The 20682-nt window shown below is 38.8% G+C and overlaps 4 protein-coding genes across 4 annotated transcripts; 3 read left to right on the forward strand and 1 right to left on the reverse strand.

Moving 5' to 3' along the window:
- Window positions 1-506: 506 nt before the first annotated feature.
- LOC141842637 (uncharacterized) lies at window positions 507-1468 on the forward strand. Its single transcript, XM_074730684.1, has 2 exons — window positions 507-686; window positions 806-1468. The coding sequence occupies exons 1-2, from the start codon at window positions 537-539 to the stop codon at window positions 1316-1318; spliced, it is 663 nt and encodes a 220-aa protein (XP_074586785.1). The 5' UTR covers window positions 507-536; the 3' UTR covers window positions 1319-1468.
- A 628-nt stretch (window positions 1469-2096) lies between these two features.
- On the forward strand, window positions 2097-5333 carry LOC141843351 (mediator of RNA polymerase II transcription subunit 10b-like). Its single transcript, XM_074731433.1, has 5 exons — window positions 2097-2371; window positions 2489-2569; window positions 2672-2774; window positions 4344-4430; window positions 5132-5333. The coding sequence occupies exons 1-5, from the start codon at window positions 2124-2126 to the stop codon at window positions 5201-5203; spliced, it is 591 nt and encodes a 196-aa protein (XP_074587534.1). The 5' UTR covers window positions 2097-2123; the 3' UTR covers window positions 5204-5333.
- A 1547-nt stretch (window positions 5334-6880) lies between these two features.
- On the reverse strand, window positions 6881-8021 carry LOC141842813 (peroxidase P7-like). The gene is made up of 3 exons (XM_074730811.1): window positions 7800-8021; window positions 7530-7721; window positions 6881-7435 (listed from the first exon to the last, which is right to left on the reverse strand). The coding sequence occupies exons 1-3, from the start codon at window positions 8019-8021 to the stop codon at window positions 6881-6883; spliced, it is 969 nt and encodes a 322-aa protein (XP_074586912.1).
- A 3976-nt stretch (window positions 8022-11997) lies between these two features.
- On the forward strand, window positions 11998-20476 carry LOC141842984 (subtilisin-like protease SBT3.9). Its single transcript, XM_074730993.1, has 12 exons — window positions 11998-12338; window positions 12420-12520; window positions 12611-12702; window positions 12782-12879; window positions 12963-13118; window positions 13212-13323; window positions 16375-16918; window positions 18827-18924; window positions 19005-19244; window positions 19317-19431; window positions 19531-19732; window positions 19812-20476. The coding sequence occupies exons 2-12, from the start codon at window positions 12437-12439 to the stop codon at window positions 20378-20380; spliced, it is 2310 nt and encodes a 769-aa protein (XP_074587094.1). The 5' UTR covers window positions 11998-12338; window positions 12420-12436; the 3' UTR covers window positions 20381-20476.
- Window positions 20477-20682: the final 206 nt, after the last annotated feature.

The following is a 20682-nucleotide window of genomic DNA, read 5'->3' on the forward strand; positions in this document are numbered from 1 at the left end:
GACGAAAAGGGTGACAAGAGAGACGATGAAATTAGCATGTAAATTATTGCCCTTCTGCTAATTACTAATCATATCGATGACTTCGAGAACGCGGAGGGTTGACTCGGTCAAGCAAGATTCCTAAGCCCATTTCCGACATTCAAGGACGAAACTGCCCACGATTCGGTCAAATGTCAACGACACTGCAACCGTATGAAACTGCATGCTCCGTGGCACCCGTCTCTTTTGCACCCACCGCCCATCCGATTGGCTATTTGGTGAAGACAGAATGGGGCCTACGTAAATGTCGTAGAAATTGCCTGTTGGCTGTTGGGTGGGGAAGATGATCCGCGGGAACCGAAGCAGTTAACTGAGACGAGAAGGGGCTTGGAACGGAACGGGACGTAACGGCCAAGCCACTCCCTCACGGCCTCGCCTCTCTGTCTCTGTCTCTGTCTCTGCCCGTCTCTATAAAGCGCTTCCAGGGGCGCCGGTCGATTCATTGGGCGAGAGAAACAGAGACTGAAGGCCGTCCAGCGCCGCTCAATTCTGCTGAGATGGGAGAAAAGAGAAGTCGCAGTAGTGGCCTCTTCGCCTGCTTCGTCGTCTCGGATCCCGAATGCAAGGCGGCGGCGGCGGCGGCGACGGTCGGCGAAGGCCGCAACCGCCTTCACCGTCGGTCTCTTCGCAAGATCTTCAGTCATTTGGTATGAACACCAAAATACACACACACCAAAAAAAAAAAAAGCTCTTTTGATCAGTTTACATGATCAAAATTGAAGCTTTGTCAGTTTTTATTAATGTTTTGTCGACGAACTTGATGCAGAGGAAGAAGGCAAACCAGTCTTCGTCGTGGCGGCCGTCGATTTCGTCGGAGAAGAAGTCAGAGGAGGAGGATGAGCGCCGAACGGGGTCCTTCTCGTCGTCCTCCACTTCCTCCTTGTTCACTTACTCCTCCTCCTCCTCTTGCTCCTCCTCGCGCGTGTCAACGGCGACCTTGTCCTCTCTCTCGGAGACGGAAGAGCCGGCGGAGCGGAGGAAGCAGGCGCCTTTTCGCCTGAAGTCGCCATGCATCAACGACGCCGCCACCGGCGCATTCATGCTCGTCGCGAGCTTGTCGGCGACAGTGTTTCTTGGCCGCCTCTGCGCGATCCTCTGCACGTCGTGCCTCTTGTTTGCGGTGGCGTGCCAGTCCTCGAACGGCCTAGCGTCAGGACCGTGGCCAGGGGAACGGCGGAAACTATCGGCGGCGGTGCTCCGGAGGAGGGGGCTGGTGGGGGAGGCGAACGGGAACAGGCGGGTTGTTTCCGGTGGCTTTTCTGTCAGAAACAAACTTTAGTTATTAATCTTTTTTCGTCTTCAATCTAAAAACAGAGAGCTATTTTAGGAAATTACTGAAACGCTCTTTGTTTTAGCTTTAATGTGTTCATAGACCATTGCACTTTGCATGAGGTTTTGTAATTTTTTTAATAATGATATTTGAGTTATAAAATTTAATTAGGAATCCATGTTCCTTTCTATTAAATATTAATTTCTTTATAAATGCAAATACCTCAGTAGTTTTGAGTGATAAAAAAGCACCAAATCCTTTTTTATTCATTAATCTTTCTAAAAAAAAGCTATTTTAATGCTAGATATGTAAACAGAATCTATAGGTTTTGACCTTCCAAAACCATAGGAATGCCACGTCAGTTTGTCCTGCCATGATATGAAAAACAAGTTTGAACACTGAGGGGAAAATAAGAAAAACTAAAAATTACAGTAATCATTAATATTTCTTCATAATTAACAGGGAGAAAATTGTTTAATTGTGGATTCATTGAACATTACTGATATCTGGTAATTAATAGTTACTCAGGATGGTCAGTTTTCCTTTTTTTGAATTTTTTTTCTTTTTGGCGAGTGAAAGAACAGTTGAAAACAATGCAATCTCTAGAATAATAATAATAATTATAATAATTTATTTATTATTATTATTACAGCTTAATATGAAAAATGCATGAACATTATATGCTTGGTGATGTGCAGCCCAATATCGGCCCATTTATTGGAGGCCCACTTAATGTTGTTATTATTGGTCCGGTAGTGTTTGACCACTGATTTCGATAGTCGCGTGAATCACTTGCGACCTTGTTACTGATTCCATGGATCCTTCGCCGCAGAACTCTTCCTCCGCCACCGGTAACGGCGGTCTCTCCACCTCTGCCTCGGCCACACCCAGCCCCGCTCCCAACCCTACTTCAGGCGCCGCCTCCGACCCCGCAGAGGAGGCCAAGCAGAACCTCAACCAGGTCATCAACTCCATCGACAAGACCCTTGGTATCCTCCACCAGCTCTACATCACAGTATCTTCCTTCAGCGTCGCATCGCAACTCCCTCTCCTCCAAAGACTGTAAGCCCTCTGCCTCTCCCTTTGTTGCTTCACTCTCTTTCCGCTTCGTTTGCCGTTGGAGATGCTGGTGCCTCTGATTCTAGGGTTTTTTGGTATTTTGTATTTTGGTTACCGCAGGAACGCCTTGGTAGCGGAGTTCGATGCGATGCAGAAGATGGCGGACAAGTGTAACATTCAGATCCCTTTGGAGGTCGTCAGGTTGGTTTCTGATCCCCGTTCATTTGGGCTCCTTTTGTTTTATTCATCTCTTTCTTTCCGTCGGTATTTGAATAGCTTTAAAAGATTCCATTTTCCATGAAGTTTGATTGATGATGGGAAGAATCCTGATGAGTTCACTAAGGATGTGATAAATGGTTGTGTTGCCAAGAACCAGGTAACCAAAGGAAAGACCGATGCTTTTAAGGTAAATTCCCTGTTTCCCTTGTTTTTTCAGGATTTATTTATCACGAGAGGAAAGACTTGCTTCTTTGATTTCTGTTGCAATGCGATTGAACACTTACCTAAATTGTCGCCATAGTTGTTAGAATTGCACAATTTGTGTTTTCTGCCATATGAATTGTGGTAGATTCAGATGTAAAAGGACATGTCTCATGCGTTGAAAAAGAATCATTATGATCCCAATTGACTGGACAAATCATATTTGTGGGGGGTGGGAAAGGCCATCAGAAATTGTGCCCAAGCCATTAAAATTAACATGCCTTTTAAATCAATTCCAACCCATCCAAAATTAAACCCATTACATTATTTGAAAATTGAATTTTCTATTACATGGAGATCAAGCACGGTGGAATTTGAGTTGCTGGTGACATACAAGAATAAATCTCTATGCTTGAAGACCCAGAGTTGATGGTGAGGGTGGACTTGAAACTCAATGCTGATTAAGAAGAACAAGTCTTGTGCGCCAAGGCAAAGTCAATGGGTATGGTGGAGTTGTCGATCTTTGAGAAGAAATCCTCTGACATTGAAATTGTCTTCCCCTCCCTCTTTCCACTTTAGCGTCATCATCTTCTTTTCAACCACATCAGTGTTGTAGAGACTTGAAGTCAATAGACAGAGTGGAGTGAATGATTACCATCTTGTTTCGGAAGCAATTGATGGTGAAATATAGTTCATTTTATTTTAATTCTAAATGAAATGAAATTAGATAATTTGAACTTTTTTTTATCAAATGAGATATAAACATACATTTCTTTTTGTAATTATAAATCATGGTCAATATGTCTATTTATCATATAGTATTATCCTATTAAATAAGGATAATACACTATTTATATATAGGATACAAGAAATTTGTAACCTATTTTACAATTCCTAATTGAACCTTAGACATTCATGATTTGATGCACTTTACAATTCAAAATTCTCTAAAATGATTGATGATATGAACCTTGATTCAACTATAAATGAATGCATAATGAGTTTCAGATCAATCCTCATATTTATTTCTGTTTAGCAGAAGTTTTGTCATGTTTAGGGCTATGTAATAACTTGTTTGTTGACCTTTCAATCTTAAGGAGTCCACAATTTTTTTTCTACCATTCAAATCACCTCTAAAATTGGTAGATTGATTTCAATCTTAATGCATTGCTTTTCCAATATTAATTTGATACTTTAATTCCCTACATAAAAAAATTTTAAAATATATATGAAGATTTTAATTTTTTTACTTTTCTGCATAAAATGAAAATTTCAAGTTGCACTTTTTTGATGTTACATGTTGTACTAATACTCTCTATCGAGTCCTGCTTTTCGAATTAAAGTCCTGTTATGTCCTGCTTTAGTTATCCTGAATGTCACTAATCTTGTTGATTCATGTATTAAGCTTTCTCAACTGAGAATGTGATCGACTATAATTTCTTAGTTTGGAATAACTTTAATGCCAATAGCTTTTATACAATATGTTCTGATTAGCCATTTTCTTTTTATTATTGCATATCATTGCATTGGCTCATGATCTTTACTATGGTAATAGAGCCTTCGAAAGCATCTCCTTGAGGAGCTTGATCATGCTTTTCCTGATGAAGTAGACATGTACAGGGAGATCCGTACTTCTGCTGCTGTAAGTCAAAAGCTTAACACTTCAGAGTCATCCTTAAATGTTTGCTAAAATCCAACATTTCTTTTGCTATTCAGGACATATGCTAACTTGTGCTTCTGCTCTGATTACTCGTTACTGCATATATCCAACTACTAAATTTGTACAAATGCATGAATAGAATGACCTACTGCTAGATCACACTTCAATTCGTTTTTTTTTCACTGAATATCAACTACTAGAAATTGAATCATATTGAACATTCTATTTTGCTGCAATAGCTGTAAATTTGATGAACTATTAACCACCAAAACTTTTTCCCCCTTGTGAGGGCACAAACCTGAAGGCTATGGATACATCCAAATGTTGTCTAAAAGAAATAAGACAGATCATAGATTGTATATAGATTCAGAAAATACTGTTCTAGTCGGCCATTGAGTGCACTAACCTTCAGCGGCCAGTTTTGAATACATTGAAAATCATAGTTCTGAGTAATATAGGCAACAGAATGCCAATTTGTTATAAAATGTTCATCTATACGCTTAAATGGAAATATATGCCTTTCGATAGATTATCATCCAAACTACTCGTGATATATTACTAATCTCCACATCAAAGCTTATAGATGCAAACATTTCATAGCGACAATTGCTTGGACTAATTATTTCTCTCACGCTGACAAAATAAAGAGTCTATTTGCTGATCGTATGGCTTCCTTTTTGCAGGAATCAAGGAGACCAGCACAGTCCCAGCATACTTTGCCAAATGGAGATGTGAAAATAAAACCAGAGTACTGAAGAACTTGGATACTGTTTTTCGTGTGCTAATAGTGGTAAAAACAAAACATGGTAATGATTTCAATGAAGCTAAGTATCTAGCATGTAGATATAGCATGTTAGTAACCCAAACAATTAATTTATAGTTTAAGGAATACTTAGCTCTATCATAATGCATGTTTAGAGGAAATAATATAATTTATAAAAAAGAGTTCTTTTTCCATGAAATAGGAAAATACCAACTGAGGTACACTTAGCATCTTCTAGTCTTCAAACACCTCTTAATTTATCATTATGTCATTAGGCAATCTACCCATTGAATCACCCTTTGAGGGCCACCTTGAATAACCAAAGATGTCACTTGGTGGAAGGATGTCTTAGTGTCTTAATAGACACAACAATAGTGACAAATAATAAGATATTAACTCCTAAGCTTCATTACATTTTTTAGTTAGCAGTTATTTGAGGTAAAACATTGTGAACTAGTACCTTTTAAAAGTTATGTGAGTATTTTTTTTTTTCATTTTCACCTGGACAGTCACCCCATAAATCATGGTACCACCCATTGAAGAGGAATTATAAGATAATTTGATTTATTAAGAGTGGCATTTTGAATTAAAGTTTTTTTTTCATTTATACAAAGACAGGCCCAGGATTAGGAGAACAACGTAACACCAGGACCATTGTTGTGTGCACAATATTTTTTCATTCTAATCTTTTGTTCAAGTACACGTTAGTACGAGGATCTGATAATTACAAGTCCCTTGTTTAGTTCCTTCTACAAGCTTTAAGCGATCACAAATTATAGTAGTTTGCAATTTAGTAAAATTTTGAAGCAAATAGCTCTCTATGACCAACATGTCCAAGTCAAGTCAGTCGATTTAACTTCTTCCAAATGACTCTATTGGTTTCGACAACACCTTCTAAGCTCCTGTGCTTCTGTCCAATATTCAGTCCTTGGGATGTGTTAAGCTCTTTAAGATGTCTCCATGTGTCATTCTTTGTTAGACCACCCATGGAGTTCTCCACATTTTAGTCCATAAAAGTTGATGAACCATCAATTGTGCGACATGTTACCATCGCACAATTTCGCTCTAATAAAAACATATAATTGGATTTTACATCATGAGAAATTATGAGGATAAAAAGATGTTATTGTAATGTAAATAATAAAATTAGGGAGATAAAGTAAGAAAATTAGAAAGCAAGTGAGTTGAGAATGAGGATGAGAGAATCAAAGTTAAGAGGACGAGCTATTAGAGTTGGGTTTGGACTTTGGAGGGCATTATATAAAAAACTTAGGAACTTCTTAAATTTTTTTAAGGTCGATTTGATGATTTTACACCGAAGGTGCCCAAAATATTCTCAAGCTAGTCTTTTTTTTTTTAATAAAAATAAAGAGTATTTCAATCTTTTTCTAGATTTCTTTACCCTTGAAAATACCTTTAAACTCATGTTTAACGTAGTTTTGATCAAAATTATTTTATGATGGAGTATAAAAGTAATATTTTGAATATTAAATTACGAATAGGTGGAGAGTTGTTTTGATAATTTTTAAAAAATATTTTGTTAATGATATGGATAAGATTTTATGCCTTATGGGATATTAATTATTTATAAAAAAATATTGAATTGGATGGCAATTAATCAAACATCCTCCACAACTTCCTCCAAACCGGTTCCCTTGGTCGTCATTAATTAAGCGTTGACTTTCCGGCAGTTCAATCTGATCTCCCTGTAGAACCCAAACAGAGGGCTGAGGTTCCCCAACTTCACCATCGCCTCCGCGAAGTCCCTCCCGAAGGCCTCGTTGTCCTCGCTGTAGATCTCCACCAGCGGATCCACCAGGCCGCCGCCGTACAACGCCTGGTCCGACTTCATCAGGCCGCGGAAGGCCACCAGGTCCTTGAAGTACCAGTTGTCGAAGCGCTCAGGCGTCCGGTCAAACGGCGCGGTGGCGGTGGCATTGGCGGCGGAGAGCGGGCAGGTGGCGCGGAGCGCGGCGGAGAAGGCCGGGTCGATGTTGGAGTCACCGTGGATGCGGTCGCGGTAGAGGCTGCAGTGGGACCGACCGAGCGTGTGGGCGCCTGAGAGCGCCACCATGTCGCGGGCGCTGAAGCCCTTCGCCGCGAACATGGCGAGGAGGATAGGGAGGTTGGACCCCGGACCCGGGAGGCTGAACGTGGCGGCGTTCTGGTCCACCGCCATCGAGTCGCTCCGCCCAAGCCACACTTTCCATCTCGGACCATGGAGCTGCGAAACAGAGCACAGCAGAGCAGCCACCGCGTGTCATTTCATTTCGCGTAAAATTTCACGAAACAGAGCAGCTAAAAGAACATGCACCGACCAATGCGACGCTATCTCGAGCGGTGAGCGCGAGGATATCGGCGCAAGACACCGTCCGCGGGCAAGCCGCCTCGACGCGCTTCTTGATGAGATCTATGACCTCGAAACCGCGGAGCGAGTTCCTGTTCGGCGGTGCAGTCTTCTCCCCGACGAACTCCGGAGTGTCATCCAGCAGCACCGACGCATCGCAGCCCTGACAGCGGACGATCGATCGAGTTAATTGCAACAGATATTCTTAACTCAAAAGGGAATTAATTAATTAATGTCTTACGCCAGCGAAGCAGTCATGGAAGAAGAGGCGAAGAAGGCCGGCGCCGATGTTGGTGGTGTCGTTTCGGATCACCTCCTTCATGGTCGACCGGACGATGCCTTGGAGCTGAGGGCAGGTGTAGGAGTAGAAGGAGGGCGAGAGGAAGAAGTTAGGAAATGCAGCGGTGCTTCCGGCCAGGAGCAGGAGGAGGAGGAGGAGGAGGAAGTTGAAGGAGGTTGCCATATTGCCTACGTACGGGGAAGGGAAGAGAGGTCTGCAGCATATCCCGACCAAGCCCGCTCAGGAACTTGATAAAGAGAGGTGGACGACGGGCAGGGCCTTATATAAAGAGACGTGCTTGGCTCAAAATGGCATGCACGTACGTGCATGGTTTCGCCGGCGGTGGCATTAATGGACGAAAATAGAGGGGCCAAATACTGAATATGGAGAAGTTCTATAATAGAAAATGGCGCGCGCGGTTTTGGAGGCGAGAGTTAGTTACTACTGTCCACGAGTTAATTTTAGAACTGAGTGGTTGAGTTTGACCTTTTTTTCTACATAAGGTCATAAAATCTCTTTGATGATTTGAAAAACAAAACACCTTCTTTATTTTTACCCATAAAATATTATATTTATTATTATTTAAAATTATAAATTTGAAAAATTAGTATTGCAAAATAATTTTTACATTCAAATATAAAAATATTTATTAAATAAAAAATTAATTACAATAAAATAACTACTCCTTACCAATTCCACAATCCACACCACAAATCTTTTTCGTTTCCTTTTCTCACCTTTCCCTTTCCGCATCCGCTGAGCGCTGACCGCTGACCACCATTTGCCCTCTTACCAATCTCCTCCCTGTAGACGCAGCCTTAAGGTTTGGTGCTCTGACAGTGTCTTGTGATTTTCCAGTGGGCCGTACGAGAGCTAGCGAATGCATCGGCGCCACTGCGTTGACTCATTTGCTTTTATGGCGATGGCGACAAGAATGCAGCAAACTGAGAGAAAGAGAAGAGAGATGAGAACATGCTAGAACAGCGTCGTCCACTACTACAGAAGATCAGAGCAAGCGAGGGAGGCAGAGGCTAGGCGGCGGGGAAGTCGAGGCGGTGGGTGACGGTGGATCGGAGCTTCACCACATCTGTCCGTCGTCCTTGTCACGGACCTCGTTACCGTGTCTTTGGACTATTCCACTGGTCTGGGCGGAGAGGTTGCCTCCCATATCTTCATTACTTGTTGTCGTCCCCAAATTCCCCCAACTACAAGATGACAACTGTTCCGGTTAATCCCGGCGACAATTAATTAAAACATCAGTTAATATTATATTACCTCAATCGTTCTTCATCTTCCTACGCACGCACTGAGACCCTGCGAATAAGGACTGAACAAAGGATTAGATAGGTGTCGAGTATTCCTGACAGATCTACTCCAACGTTCAAGTCAATAAATACTCGATTGAGAAAAGAAGAATAAATAGTAGTGATTGCGAGAGTCTAGAGAGAGTTTTCATACCTGAAGGGGGAGTTTTATACTCACATGGAAGGAGCTGTGTATCTGAAGTGAGGTGAGCCAATGTCGTGCATTAAACAGACCAACTCTGCAAATTACTGACAGATATGTATATAGGATGGGATATAGGGGACCGGACTTGCCACCTCGTAACCACCTTCTATTTTAGCCATGCGGATTATTCTTGTCATTTTGCTATGAGGAGAAGGAGGCGAGAATCTAGGGCACCGGGCCTGACAACCTAGTAACCGTCCTTGTCTTTCTAATCCTGATCGTACGTATTATTATCGTCTAGCGTCGTAGATAGTTAGAGGGGAGTCGTGTCTATAGGTAGAGAAACCCGAGCTAACTCAGGGGTCAGCTGGGTAACCGAACCCTGGAGGGGTGAGGTGGCTAAGTTAACGGAGTGACCTGTTATGGTTGAGCGAACTAGCAGAGCAGAGACTGATCCCTTAAGAAGTAAAACTGTTGAATCGAAAGAAGAACTAAGCCCTTGGGAATTAGGGTTGCCGAGCCAATATGATCCTGAACCCTTGAGCAGCAGGGATGCTGAGCCAGTATGAGACCGAGCCCTTGAACAGAGGGATTGTTGAGCGGCAGAGGGAGCTAAGTCCTTGGAGGACATGGTAGTCTGATATGACTGAAGCAGTATGAGGCTGAGTCCTCGAGCATCAGGCATATTGAACTAGAAAGGGAGCTGAGCCCTTGAGCATCAGGACTGCTGAACTGGAAAGGGAGTTGAACTCTTGATCATCAGGACTGCTGAACCGAAAAGGGAGCTGAGCCCTTGATCATTAGGACTGTTGAACCGGAAAAGGAGCTGAGCCCTTGAGCATCAGAACTGTCGAACCGGAAAGGGAGCTCAGCCCTTGATCATCAGGACTGCTAAATCGGAAAGGGAGCTAAGCCCTTTGGGGGACAAGGTGGTTTAATTTGATCGAACCCTTACGAATCGAAATCTGAAGACCAAGTCAAGTTAACAAGGGTGGGATTGATCAAATGCATTGGTCAACAAGGATTAGGCCTTTGATCTTATTTTTCCACGTCATATCTATTCTTGATCTAATTGGGACTTTCACCGTCAAATAGGACCACTGGGTGTTCGCCGTATCAACAACCATAATAAGAAGAACAATCCTGAGTCTCGTGTTGGCTTCGACAGTCTATTTACAACACATGTTGATCTACTCGTGGAAGGAGCATAAGGTCTCTTAAGACGAGTCCGTGTGATTTGAGACACGAATATGTGAAGGTTCTTTCCGCATTAAATATACAACATAAATGATATTAAATAATTATGGCGATATAAAAAAAATCATTTATAAATTGTTTGATATGAAATAGAGAGTAGATCGATAAATTGTGTTGTATGTTCTTGCTTGTCTTTATGAATTAATTTAGTGCATGATAGATAGAAAATAAATACTAATTTTTTTTTATGTTTGATTGTGCTTTGATGAGGAGAACATTAGGGATACATACATTTAAGGTTTAAATTATACTTTTATTAGAAGAAAAATTAATTAAGAATTCATATTTATTTCTATTGCTTAAAAATATCTTTTATATTTGCTTGTCCTTTTATACTCTAATTATCTATCAAATTATTATTGTCCTATTAAAATTTATTAATGAGAAGTGATAAGCCATGTGAATATTAAATGAACAAACAATGAAATTAAAATATCTTATAGAAATTTTTGACTAACCATTAAGATAAATCAAAAAAATTAAATAAAATTTGACAGATAATTACGAATATCATAAAATTTTCAAAAGGTATTTTAAATATAATATACTTTCGATCAGATTTAAAATTTTATTATCTAATAAATTCCCTTTCATCGATTATTATCGTGATCAATAGTCGGAGCACAATCAACTTTACTTGATCAAAAAAAATGATAAATCTCAGATGCAGTGCTCCACAGCCAACCTTACAAGATTGATCCCATAGAAAGGTGGCACCGTGCATTTTAATTAGAAATTTCCCACCGACCACTATAAAAACATCTTGCAATCATACGTCGGTATAATCCATATATACAACTGTTACAATCCGATTAATTCTAAAAGTAATTGATTTAATCCCATGAAAATTTTGACTAAGACAAAATTCTTACAAATATTTAAATAAAATTTGCAGACAATTTAACATCATAAAATTTTTAAAAAAATTCAAATATAATATGCTTTGCACCATTTAATTTATTATCTAACAAATTTATCAATCAAAGCCCTAACTTTACTTGAGAATAAAGACTTTATTGTTATTGAGTCCAAGTGAATAGGGGTCTTCACTTCCCAGCTCAGTTGACATAACAAGTTGAAAAATGCTGGAGTTGAAAAGGAGCATGCCTGCAAATAGCATTAAATGAGTTTCAAAGGCCTACTTTGGTTTGTGCTTCACTAAAAAAGGGCGCACACACTCACAAAGTGCTTCACTTTCAAATAGCAATCGCAACACTTTATTTTTTATCTAAAATCTAAAATCAAGTGCGGCAGTTGAAAAATGTCTCGTGAGAGATTTATCTTTTTTTTTAAAAAAAAAGATAAAAAATATTTATATTTTTATTATAGATTTTTCATACTTTTGTTTTTTCTTTCCTAAAATTAATATAATATATCACCCTTTACTGGCTCCAGCTTTCCAGGTTTGACTGGCGGCGTCACCGGAGCTCGCACTCCCCTGAGATCGCTCTCGATCTCCATCGCTGTCGCCGCTCGACAAAGCGCACGCGAGAAGATGCTCCAGGTCGCGGCCGGATTAGCCGTGACTGCGAAGGACGCGGCCAAGAGGCAACCCGGCGATAACCGAGTGCTGGAGTAGATCGCCGATCGAGAAGAATTGTGAAGGCGCCCAGATACAAGGGTATTGCCGCCATTTTGGGGTGCTGCCGCCCAGTTTTGGGAGGACGTGAAGCGCGGTTAGTTTGCTCGGGGAAAGCTCTATGGAGCAATCGAAGGATACGGCGGAAAAAGCGATCCTTTCCGTTGGCTTCTCCTTCCCTTTCTGAGTGAGAGAAGGGACGAGAAAGGAAGAAGGTGAGCCCATGATTCGCTGCATCGAGTTAAGTACAGTTGCTTATGTATCAGCTGTGACTTATTTTCTGTGTTTATCTGCAGCTGTCGCGATTCCAATCATGACTTCTTCCTCTTCCCACTTGATGCTTCCTTTGCTCCTTCTGCAGTACCTTCTGATCCCGGATCTTCTTTTTGCGAGCAATGTGAACTCTCCTCCTATTTGATTCATCCTTTATCACTTTTTTTTTTAATTTCTTAAACAATGGCTTTTCGTGCTGCTGCTGCTGTACTAGGTCTACATTGTTTATATGGGAGAGAAGAATCAGGATGAAACCGAGGCAATGGTGGAGATGCATCACGAAATGCTTTCCACCGTGCTCGGGTGGTATGCCAAGGCCCTTTTCATACCCATTGTAGTTGCTCGTAGAAGTCAGATTCAGTTGTAAATTTGATTCTTTTTTCAGCAAAGAAGCTGCCACTTCCTCGATTTTGTACAACTACAAGCATGGGTTTTCGGGATTTGCTGCCGTCTTGACCAAGTCTCAGGCGGCTCACATTGCTAGTAAGCTTGTAAATTTTGGTTGTTATTTTTCTGTACATAACATGCCTTAATAGAATTATTAAGCTTTTAGTCGTGGAGTGCAGATTACCCAGGAGTTGTTCATGTTGTACCAAATCGGATTCTTGATTTGCACACGACTAGGAGTTGGGATTTTATGCATTTAGAGGCAAACCTTCCAAATGGGATTATCTCGATGAGTAGGTCAGGCGATGGGTCGATCATCGGTGTTATAGATACTGGTAATTTTGACTCAACTGTGTACAGTTTGGAACGGTAACCAAGACCAAGATATTTTAATTTATGCTTAAAAAAAATTCTATTTTTGATTGAAGGGATATGGCCTGAATCTGAGAGCTTCAATGATCATGATATTGGCGAAATTCCATCACGATGGAGAGGAACATGCCAACAAGGGGAGAAGTTTAATGCTTCTAACTGCAATAGGTTATTATTTTTTCATTTCATAAAATTCAGTTAAATTTCTGGTGCGAATTACATTTTTTTTTGTCATGTCAGATTAAATCATACCACTAGATATATGGTTCAATCCAAACTTGCAATGTCATTTTGCATTTTTATTCTTTTTAAATTTCATTTCTGACAATATTGCACCAATTAAAGTGTTCCGTAGGAAGGAGTACCATGTCTGTGTTTTGTGGTAGGCCATACCATAACTCTGCCTTCCTACTATTAGTAAAATATGATGTTTTGATACTATTCACATTCAACATCAAACTCAGATTATCAGAAGATATTTATATAATTTAACATGTGTCTAAATATTGCATATACTACTATAAGATGAGCATACTGTTGAACTACAAATCTTGGTTTCAGCACCAATATTGATAAGTGAGTGTTTTAGCGTACAATGATCAATGCTAGGAAGAGGGATGCAAATTGTGAGCTCTTATATAAAACAATTGATATTGGATTAACATTCAAATTTCACTATCCTCACTCCTTCAACAATGAGGATCGAACACCAATTTCCAGTCATCTAGCTTGAAATCTGTTCTCAAGGTATCAAAATGCTTGTTGTGTTGATTTCAATTTAAAAAGTTAGGTATTCTCATATTGTAAGCTGAGTTTATTCATTTATTATCTTTTCTAGATTACTTGGGCGTCTAATAGGGTACTTGATAGTCAACTTACTTGTGATCCCTAAACCTGCCAATTAGGTTGGGTTGCCTGTGGTTGGTCTAGCCCGACATGGTTTAAATCATGCCCAAGCCAGTCCAAACACAAATGGGTTGGTCCCATGCAGATCTTGACACAATGTGGGTCCATGTGGGGCCCAACACAATGTGAGTCTATATGGGGTATGATACTAAATGCAGAGCCCGATACTAATACTAATAATAAATATCAAAATTTTAAATAATATTTAATAAAACTATCAATTTTAATAATATTAAATCTGATTTTGGATTTTTAATTAATTTTTAGTATTTTTTTAAAAAATAATATTTAAATATTTAAAAAAATTAGGCTCGACAAGAGCAAGCTCTATTAGGTCTTGCTCGGCTCCATTTGGGTCTGGGCTCGTGCTAGGCAAGAACTTTTGCCAATTTAGGCATGCTTGGCTCAACATGACTTCACATGGGGCATCATGGGTTGGACTCTAGCCCGGCAGTTTCATTTGGGCATGGGCTCGTTCTAAGCAAGAACTTCATCCAATTTGGGCATGTGTGGCTCAACACGGCTGCTCATGGGTCATAATGGGTTGGACAGAGACCTGGCTCAAGCACGACTGTGGACAACTCTAATGATACCCTAGCTTGATTACCAATTATTTTCACATTGTATGTAAATGTTTTTTTTTTATGAAGGTACTAGTTATAACCTAGTTGTAATTTTGTAATAACCCCTTAAAAATCATAATTCAAGTGATTTTGAGTTTAAGATGCAGCAAAGCTAATGTACCACCTCAATATGCTCCCCCATGTTGAGTTGTGGGCTAATATAAGAACTTTATAAGTTAGATGTGGTACCATATTAACTTTGTTTTAAGCATTTTGGGCAGTGCTTGGGTGTGATAAGTTAAATAGACCAATTCTCTTATTTAAGCAGTGCATGACAGCTAATATATATTGTGTGACCCATTTATGTATTCCTCTTCATCCTAAATATTTAGTTTAGTTGATAAGCATTGAGTCTAACATCATTGATATTAGTATTATTAGGTCTTTCACTAAAGATAACCTTGGAATTTGAATTGTGGTGTGTTCTTTGGTGTATTGGAACAGCACAAGATCTTTCTTTATGTGTAAGAATAAAGGAAGCATTTAAAATATATCTTAATTTTTTTATAAGTCTATCTGTTCATGTTTTGCATCCTACATTTGATATGATTGCCTTGGTACAGTGATAGACTCTTTAAAGGGAAGTATGCTTGTCACTTTATTAATTTATGTAGAAACTCCATGATGAATGATTGTTGACATGCAAAATAAAAAATTCCTTTTCTCCAGGAAAGGAAGAGATGCCTTGATATATATATTTTTTACATTGATCATGATATACATAATAACTCAGGCATCTATTGCAATTACATATCCCATTTGTATAGCATAAGTTATGAAAACTTGCAAGAAGTAGCTGGATGAGTTGTATGTGCCAATTATCATTTAGTTAATAAACACATGGATATTGAAGTTGACAAGTTCTTTTGATACTGCATTAGAAGTAGTTGATTGAATCCCTTTTGGAAAACAACTGAAACAGGTTCTTGCCAATGATAAAATTGGGGTTGAATGTAGAGGCCGCCAGTTTTTCAATCTCTTCCAATTTCAATTCTGTTGGATTATGACCAAGTTATTAACTGTCAAATAATGCCAAATAAATCTTGTTGAAGTCTTGGAAGCGGCATGCCCAATATTTGGTTGTAGAAATCCATGGGAAAGTTCAATATAAATAGTATTGGATGCACAATAAAGCACATGTAGGATATTCCAATCTGATATTCTTTATCTTTTGTTCTTTTGTTTAGTTAAGCATAATTCTCAGATTTTTGTTGAAAATTAGAAGCCTAGTTCAGAAGGAACTGAGCCCTCATTTATATTGTCATATTTCCTATATGCATAATTGAATATTTTAGCTTGATTCTAAAAGAGATGATTGATTGGAATAAATGTCGCAGGCCTGTTTTGTTTCTCAGCCTAAGATGATGATTGCATGTTCAGTTTTGAAAACACTTCTCTGTTGATCTCAAGTTTCACTAATAAGATGTTCGGTATTTGTTTTCAAATTGTACATTTCAGACAATACAAGTGCATGGATCATTCCGATATTTGAAACCACTAATACATTGTGTTAAATCCTGTATTTCAAATGTACCCATAAAATCCCATGTATCAATGTAATATTAATGGAACAAATGAGTTCATATGGGGGGACCATGTGTTGAAACTAGTACCAGACTAGTATTTGAGATGAATCTTGAGTAAAATTGTCCGTGTGGTGGTTGGAGTTTCATTATAGTGACTTTTGCAGGAAAATAATTGGTGCACGATGGTACATTCGAGGATATGAAGCTGAATATGGGATGTTAAATACAAGTGATGTTGTTGAGTATCATTCTGCTCGAGATGCCGTTGGACATGGCACCCACACATCATCTACTGCTGCTGGTGCATTTGTTAGCAATGCAAGCTTTATGGGAATTGCTCGTGGATTAGCAAGAGGAGGTGCTTTGAAGGCCAGGTTGGCTATTTACAAGGTCTGCTGGGCTTCTGGTGGTTGCAGCTCTGCAGACATTCTTGCTGCATTTGATGATTCAATCAATGATGGGGTAGATGTGCTTTCAGTGTCTTTAGGCCAATCACCGCCACTTCCTGCATATGTTGAAGATGTTCTGGCCATTGGTTCTTTTCATGCTGTAGCAAGAGGAATTACTGTTGTATGTTCTGCTGGAAATTCTGGACCTTATTCACAAACTGTGATAAACACTGCTCCTTGGATTTTAACTGTTGCAGCAAGCACAATAGATCGGATATTTGTGACAAGGATCACCCTCGGGAATAACCTAATTCAAGCAGTAAGTTTCATGCTTTCATATGTAGGTGTTGATTATGATTGACTTAAGAATCTGATTTATTTACTACCTTTAGAAGATAATTAATTTTATTATAATTGTTTTGTAACTCATGAGATCTATTTTGTTTCTATTGTAACTTTGGGCATGCATAGTGGCAAATTCTGAACCCATAGCAGTTAAAAGAGCACAAGTTTGCTAGATTGACAAGTACCTTGTGTTCTTTACTTTTCTATGTCCATTCAATTTCTCTAACTGTGCTACCACAAGCTTCATCTCTTTGATTGTTTGTTCTAAGCTAATTTTAGTGTGTTTCAATATAAAATTAATTTATCTTTTAAATTGTGCTAAAACTCTCTTTTTTGGGTTGTTACATTAGATGGTGGGATTATGGCCACTGGCATTGTGCCCAAATTGTAGCTTTTTGCCATAATATCTTCATCATCTTGTTATCTTGGCATCCCTTCCAATGAATAAAAAAATAGTTCACTTTATTGTTTGTTTTTTGGCTTTGACTTGATTTCCTTTCTTTTTGGTTGTTCTTTCCAATAAACTAGAAAATGGCTCAGCATATCATCAAGCAAGGATGATGTTCACGTCTTTATACCAATCATGGGGCATGAAAGTGGTAGTAGTGAGGATGACTACAACAAAATTGACATAAAAGGATGTAAACTCGAATTTCTTTTAGCAAATTAGTATTTTTTTATTTAAAAATTGGACTTTTATTCAAATAAGTTTATAAGTTAAATAAACAAATATTATAATCAATTTTTTCCATAATTTAATTGAATAGGAATGCTCCTAAAGTAGATGATATGCGAGAATTTGAATTTATTAATACAAAAGGATAACTTATTGTAACACTAGCCACTTTATAATAATGATTACTAAATACCAGTTCATTCCTAGTATCAGTAAATATCTCTCTTATCAGCTTAGTAGACATCTCAATGTAATGGTAAATGGTAGATAAGGAAACTAACTCATTGGGCTGAATGTTTCTTTTTTGTTTTTTTTACTGTTCTGAGTACCTTTTCTCCATACCAATGGCTATCAATTATAGTGCACTTGGTTCATAGGACTGACTATTCCATGACTTATGAATTCTCATGGAATAAGTATTCCTATGTTTGATTATAAAAGTGAACTCGGAGTATGAGTGAGTATGAGTTTCCATTGAATTATGATTTCCTAGTTATAAAGAATAGCTACTCAATACTTTGTTTTAGGAATAACTATTTTTTATTTATCCTTTCTTCAAAGGTGCCTAATTTACTCTATTTAATCTTCCAAAGAGTAAATATATATATTATGAATGGCAAACTAGGTCTGTTGGTAGTCTGGCTAGGTGGGGGTATAGGTTGTTTGGATTAGGTTGAGCCTGATAAGTTGTATGAACTGGACAAATTATTTTTATGTAGGAATACTTTATCATTATGAGCATTATTCTTTGTCTAATACTTATAAGATTACTATAATCCAAACATAGAAATTCACAGGAAAACATCTATTTCATTCCATGATAAATATTCCTATTCTGTTCTTTGTTAATTATATTATCTTGGAATAGTTATCCCATTCCTTTTCAATTCCTTTCTGTAAACCAAATGCTCCATTAGTTTGTGACTGATTCCTTGCTTCATGGGTTCTTGATTCTAAAAAATTGATTGAGATAAAATATACATTGCATCTTGATTTCAAGTTCAAACATTCAATTTCTAACTATGACTATTTAATTAATTGTGCAAACAGAATGTGAGACTGCTTTGCTCGCTTTACTTGATATCTCCTTTTATGACTGAGAGAAATACTAGGATTAACAAGTAATAGTCCATATTCCATTATCTGAATATCAATTTTATGAAAACAAAGAACACCTTGATCTGATCTTTGATCATGAACATTCAGGGTCAAGCTTTATTCCTTGGAGAGCATGCAGATAAGTTTTATGGGATTGTTTATGCTGAAGATATTGCTTCAGATAAAGCAGATGCTTCTGATGCCCGGTAGGCCTTTTTCATTGTCCAAAATTTTCCACATCCATTTTAAAGGCAAATGCACTCTCTAACTATGATGCCTTTTCTAGAAGCTGTAGTGCAGGTTCACTAAACTCGACTTTGACAAGAGGAAAAGTTGTCATCTGCTTTCAGACTCGGGAACAAAGATCCCCGCTTGTTGCTTCAGATACTGTAAGAAGAGCTCATGGGGTTGCTGTCATCTTTGCACAGTTCTTGACGAAGGACATTTCCTTTGCATTTGATTTTCCATGCATCCAAGTTGACCTGGAAACTGGAACAAATATACTCATGTACATTGGCAACACAAGGTGTGCCCTAAAACAGGTTCTTTTGAACATGTACTTCAAATTTTAACAGTTTTCAACGCGATTGTGTCACAGGAATCCAGTGATTAAATTTAGCCCCACAAAAACAGCTCTGGGGACTGTTACAGCTCCTGAAGTAGCATACTTCTCATCTCGAGGTCCTAGTTCACTTTCACCATATGTGCTAAAGGTGAAACTGCACTTCAATCGTTACGTCTTCACTTTGTGAAATCACTTTCAGTTCTAAATATCAATAAGCTGACATTCTTTATCTGCTCATCTGTTTCAGCCTGATCTTGCTGCCCCTGGTGTAAATATCTTGGCATCTTGGTCACCTGCTTCTCCACATAACAGTAGACCTTCACTTGATTTTAAAATCGAGTCAGGCACCTCCATGTCCTGTCCTCATGTTACTGCAATTGTTGCTCTTCTCAAAGCAATATATCCGGATTGGAGCCCAGCGGCAATAAAATCTGCACTAATCACAACAGGCAAGTTGCATTCACTTTGCTTGAATTGTTTTTGTCGAGCAATCCATTTGTGACCTAAATTGTTTTGTGCTACCAACAGCTTCTATCAACGATGAAAATGCCCTTAATATAGCAGCTGAAGGAGCTCCTAACAAGCAAGCAAACCCATTCGACTATGGAGGTGGACATGCGAATCCAAACAGAGCCATACATCCCGGTTTGTTATATGATATGGTGCCGTCGGATTATGTGCATTTCTTGTGCTCCATGGGCCATAACAATACTGCTGTGAGTTCCATTGTGCGACAACCCACTGTCTGCCACAACACATATAAATCACAGAAGGATCTGAATCTTCCATCCATAGCCATACCTGAATTAAAAGGCAAATTAACAGTCTCAAGAACAGTTACAAATATTGGTCCGGTTACATCCACTTATACTGCTCATGTTGAAGCTCCTCCTGGAGTGAGTGTTCGTGTCAAACCTTCAATCCTAATGTTCAATTCTACTATCAGTAAGTTAAACTTCAAGGTGACGTTCCGGTCACAGCTAAAGGTGCATAGTGGATACTTGTTTGGAAGTCTGACATGGGAAGATGGTGTCCATTGGGTTAGAATTCCTTTAGCTGTTCGTCCTATCATTGACGTTTTCAGTATCTACACATAACTGAATTCATAGTCTTCAGACTTTATTTTCTCCTGTTCGTTTCTTTCAGAACAGTAGTATTACAAAGATGACAGAAATGATTGAGTAGAAGTTGCTTTTCGGGAAAAGATGAAAGGAAAAAGCTCATTCTAACATCATTTCTACTCCTTTAACATTTGAACTTGTGATAGTTTCGATCTTATGAAGCATTAGGAAGTTAAAACTGCAGGAAGTTATCTGACATCATTCCTACTCAGGTGAATGAATCAGAAGTAGGGAAGGAAGTGTCAAATTGATATCTTTCACTCAACTTTTTCTTAGCA

Source organism: Curcuma longa, chromosome 12, assembly GCF_044706935.1.
Source record: "Curcuma longa cultivar G26 ecotype Majalengka, Jawa Barat chromosome 12, ITB_CL_G26_1.1, whole genome shotgun sequence".
In the NCBI taxonomy this organism is placed as follows: Eukaryota; Viridiplantae; Streptophyta; class Magnoliopsida; order Zingiberales; family Zingiberaceae; genus Curcuma; species Curcuma longa.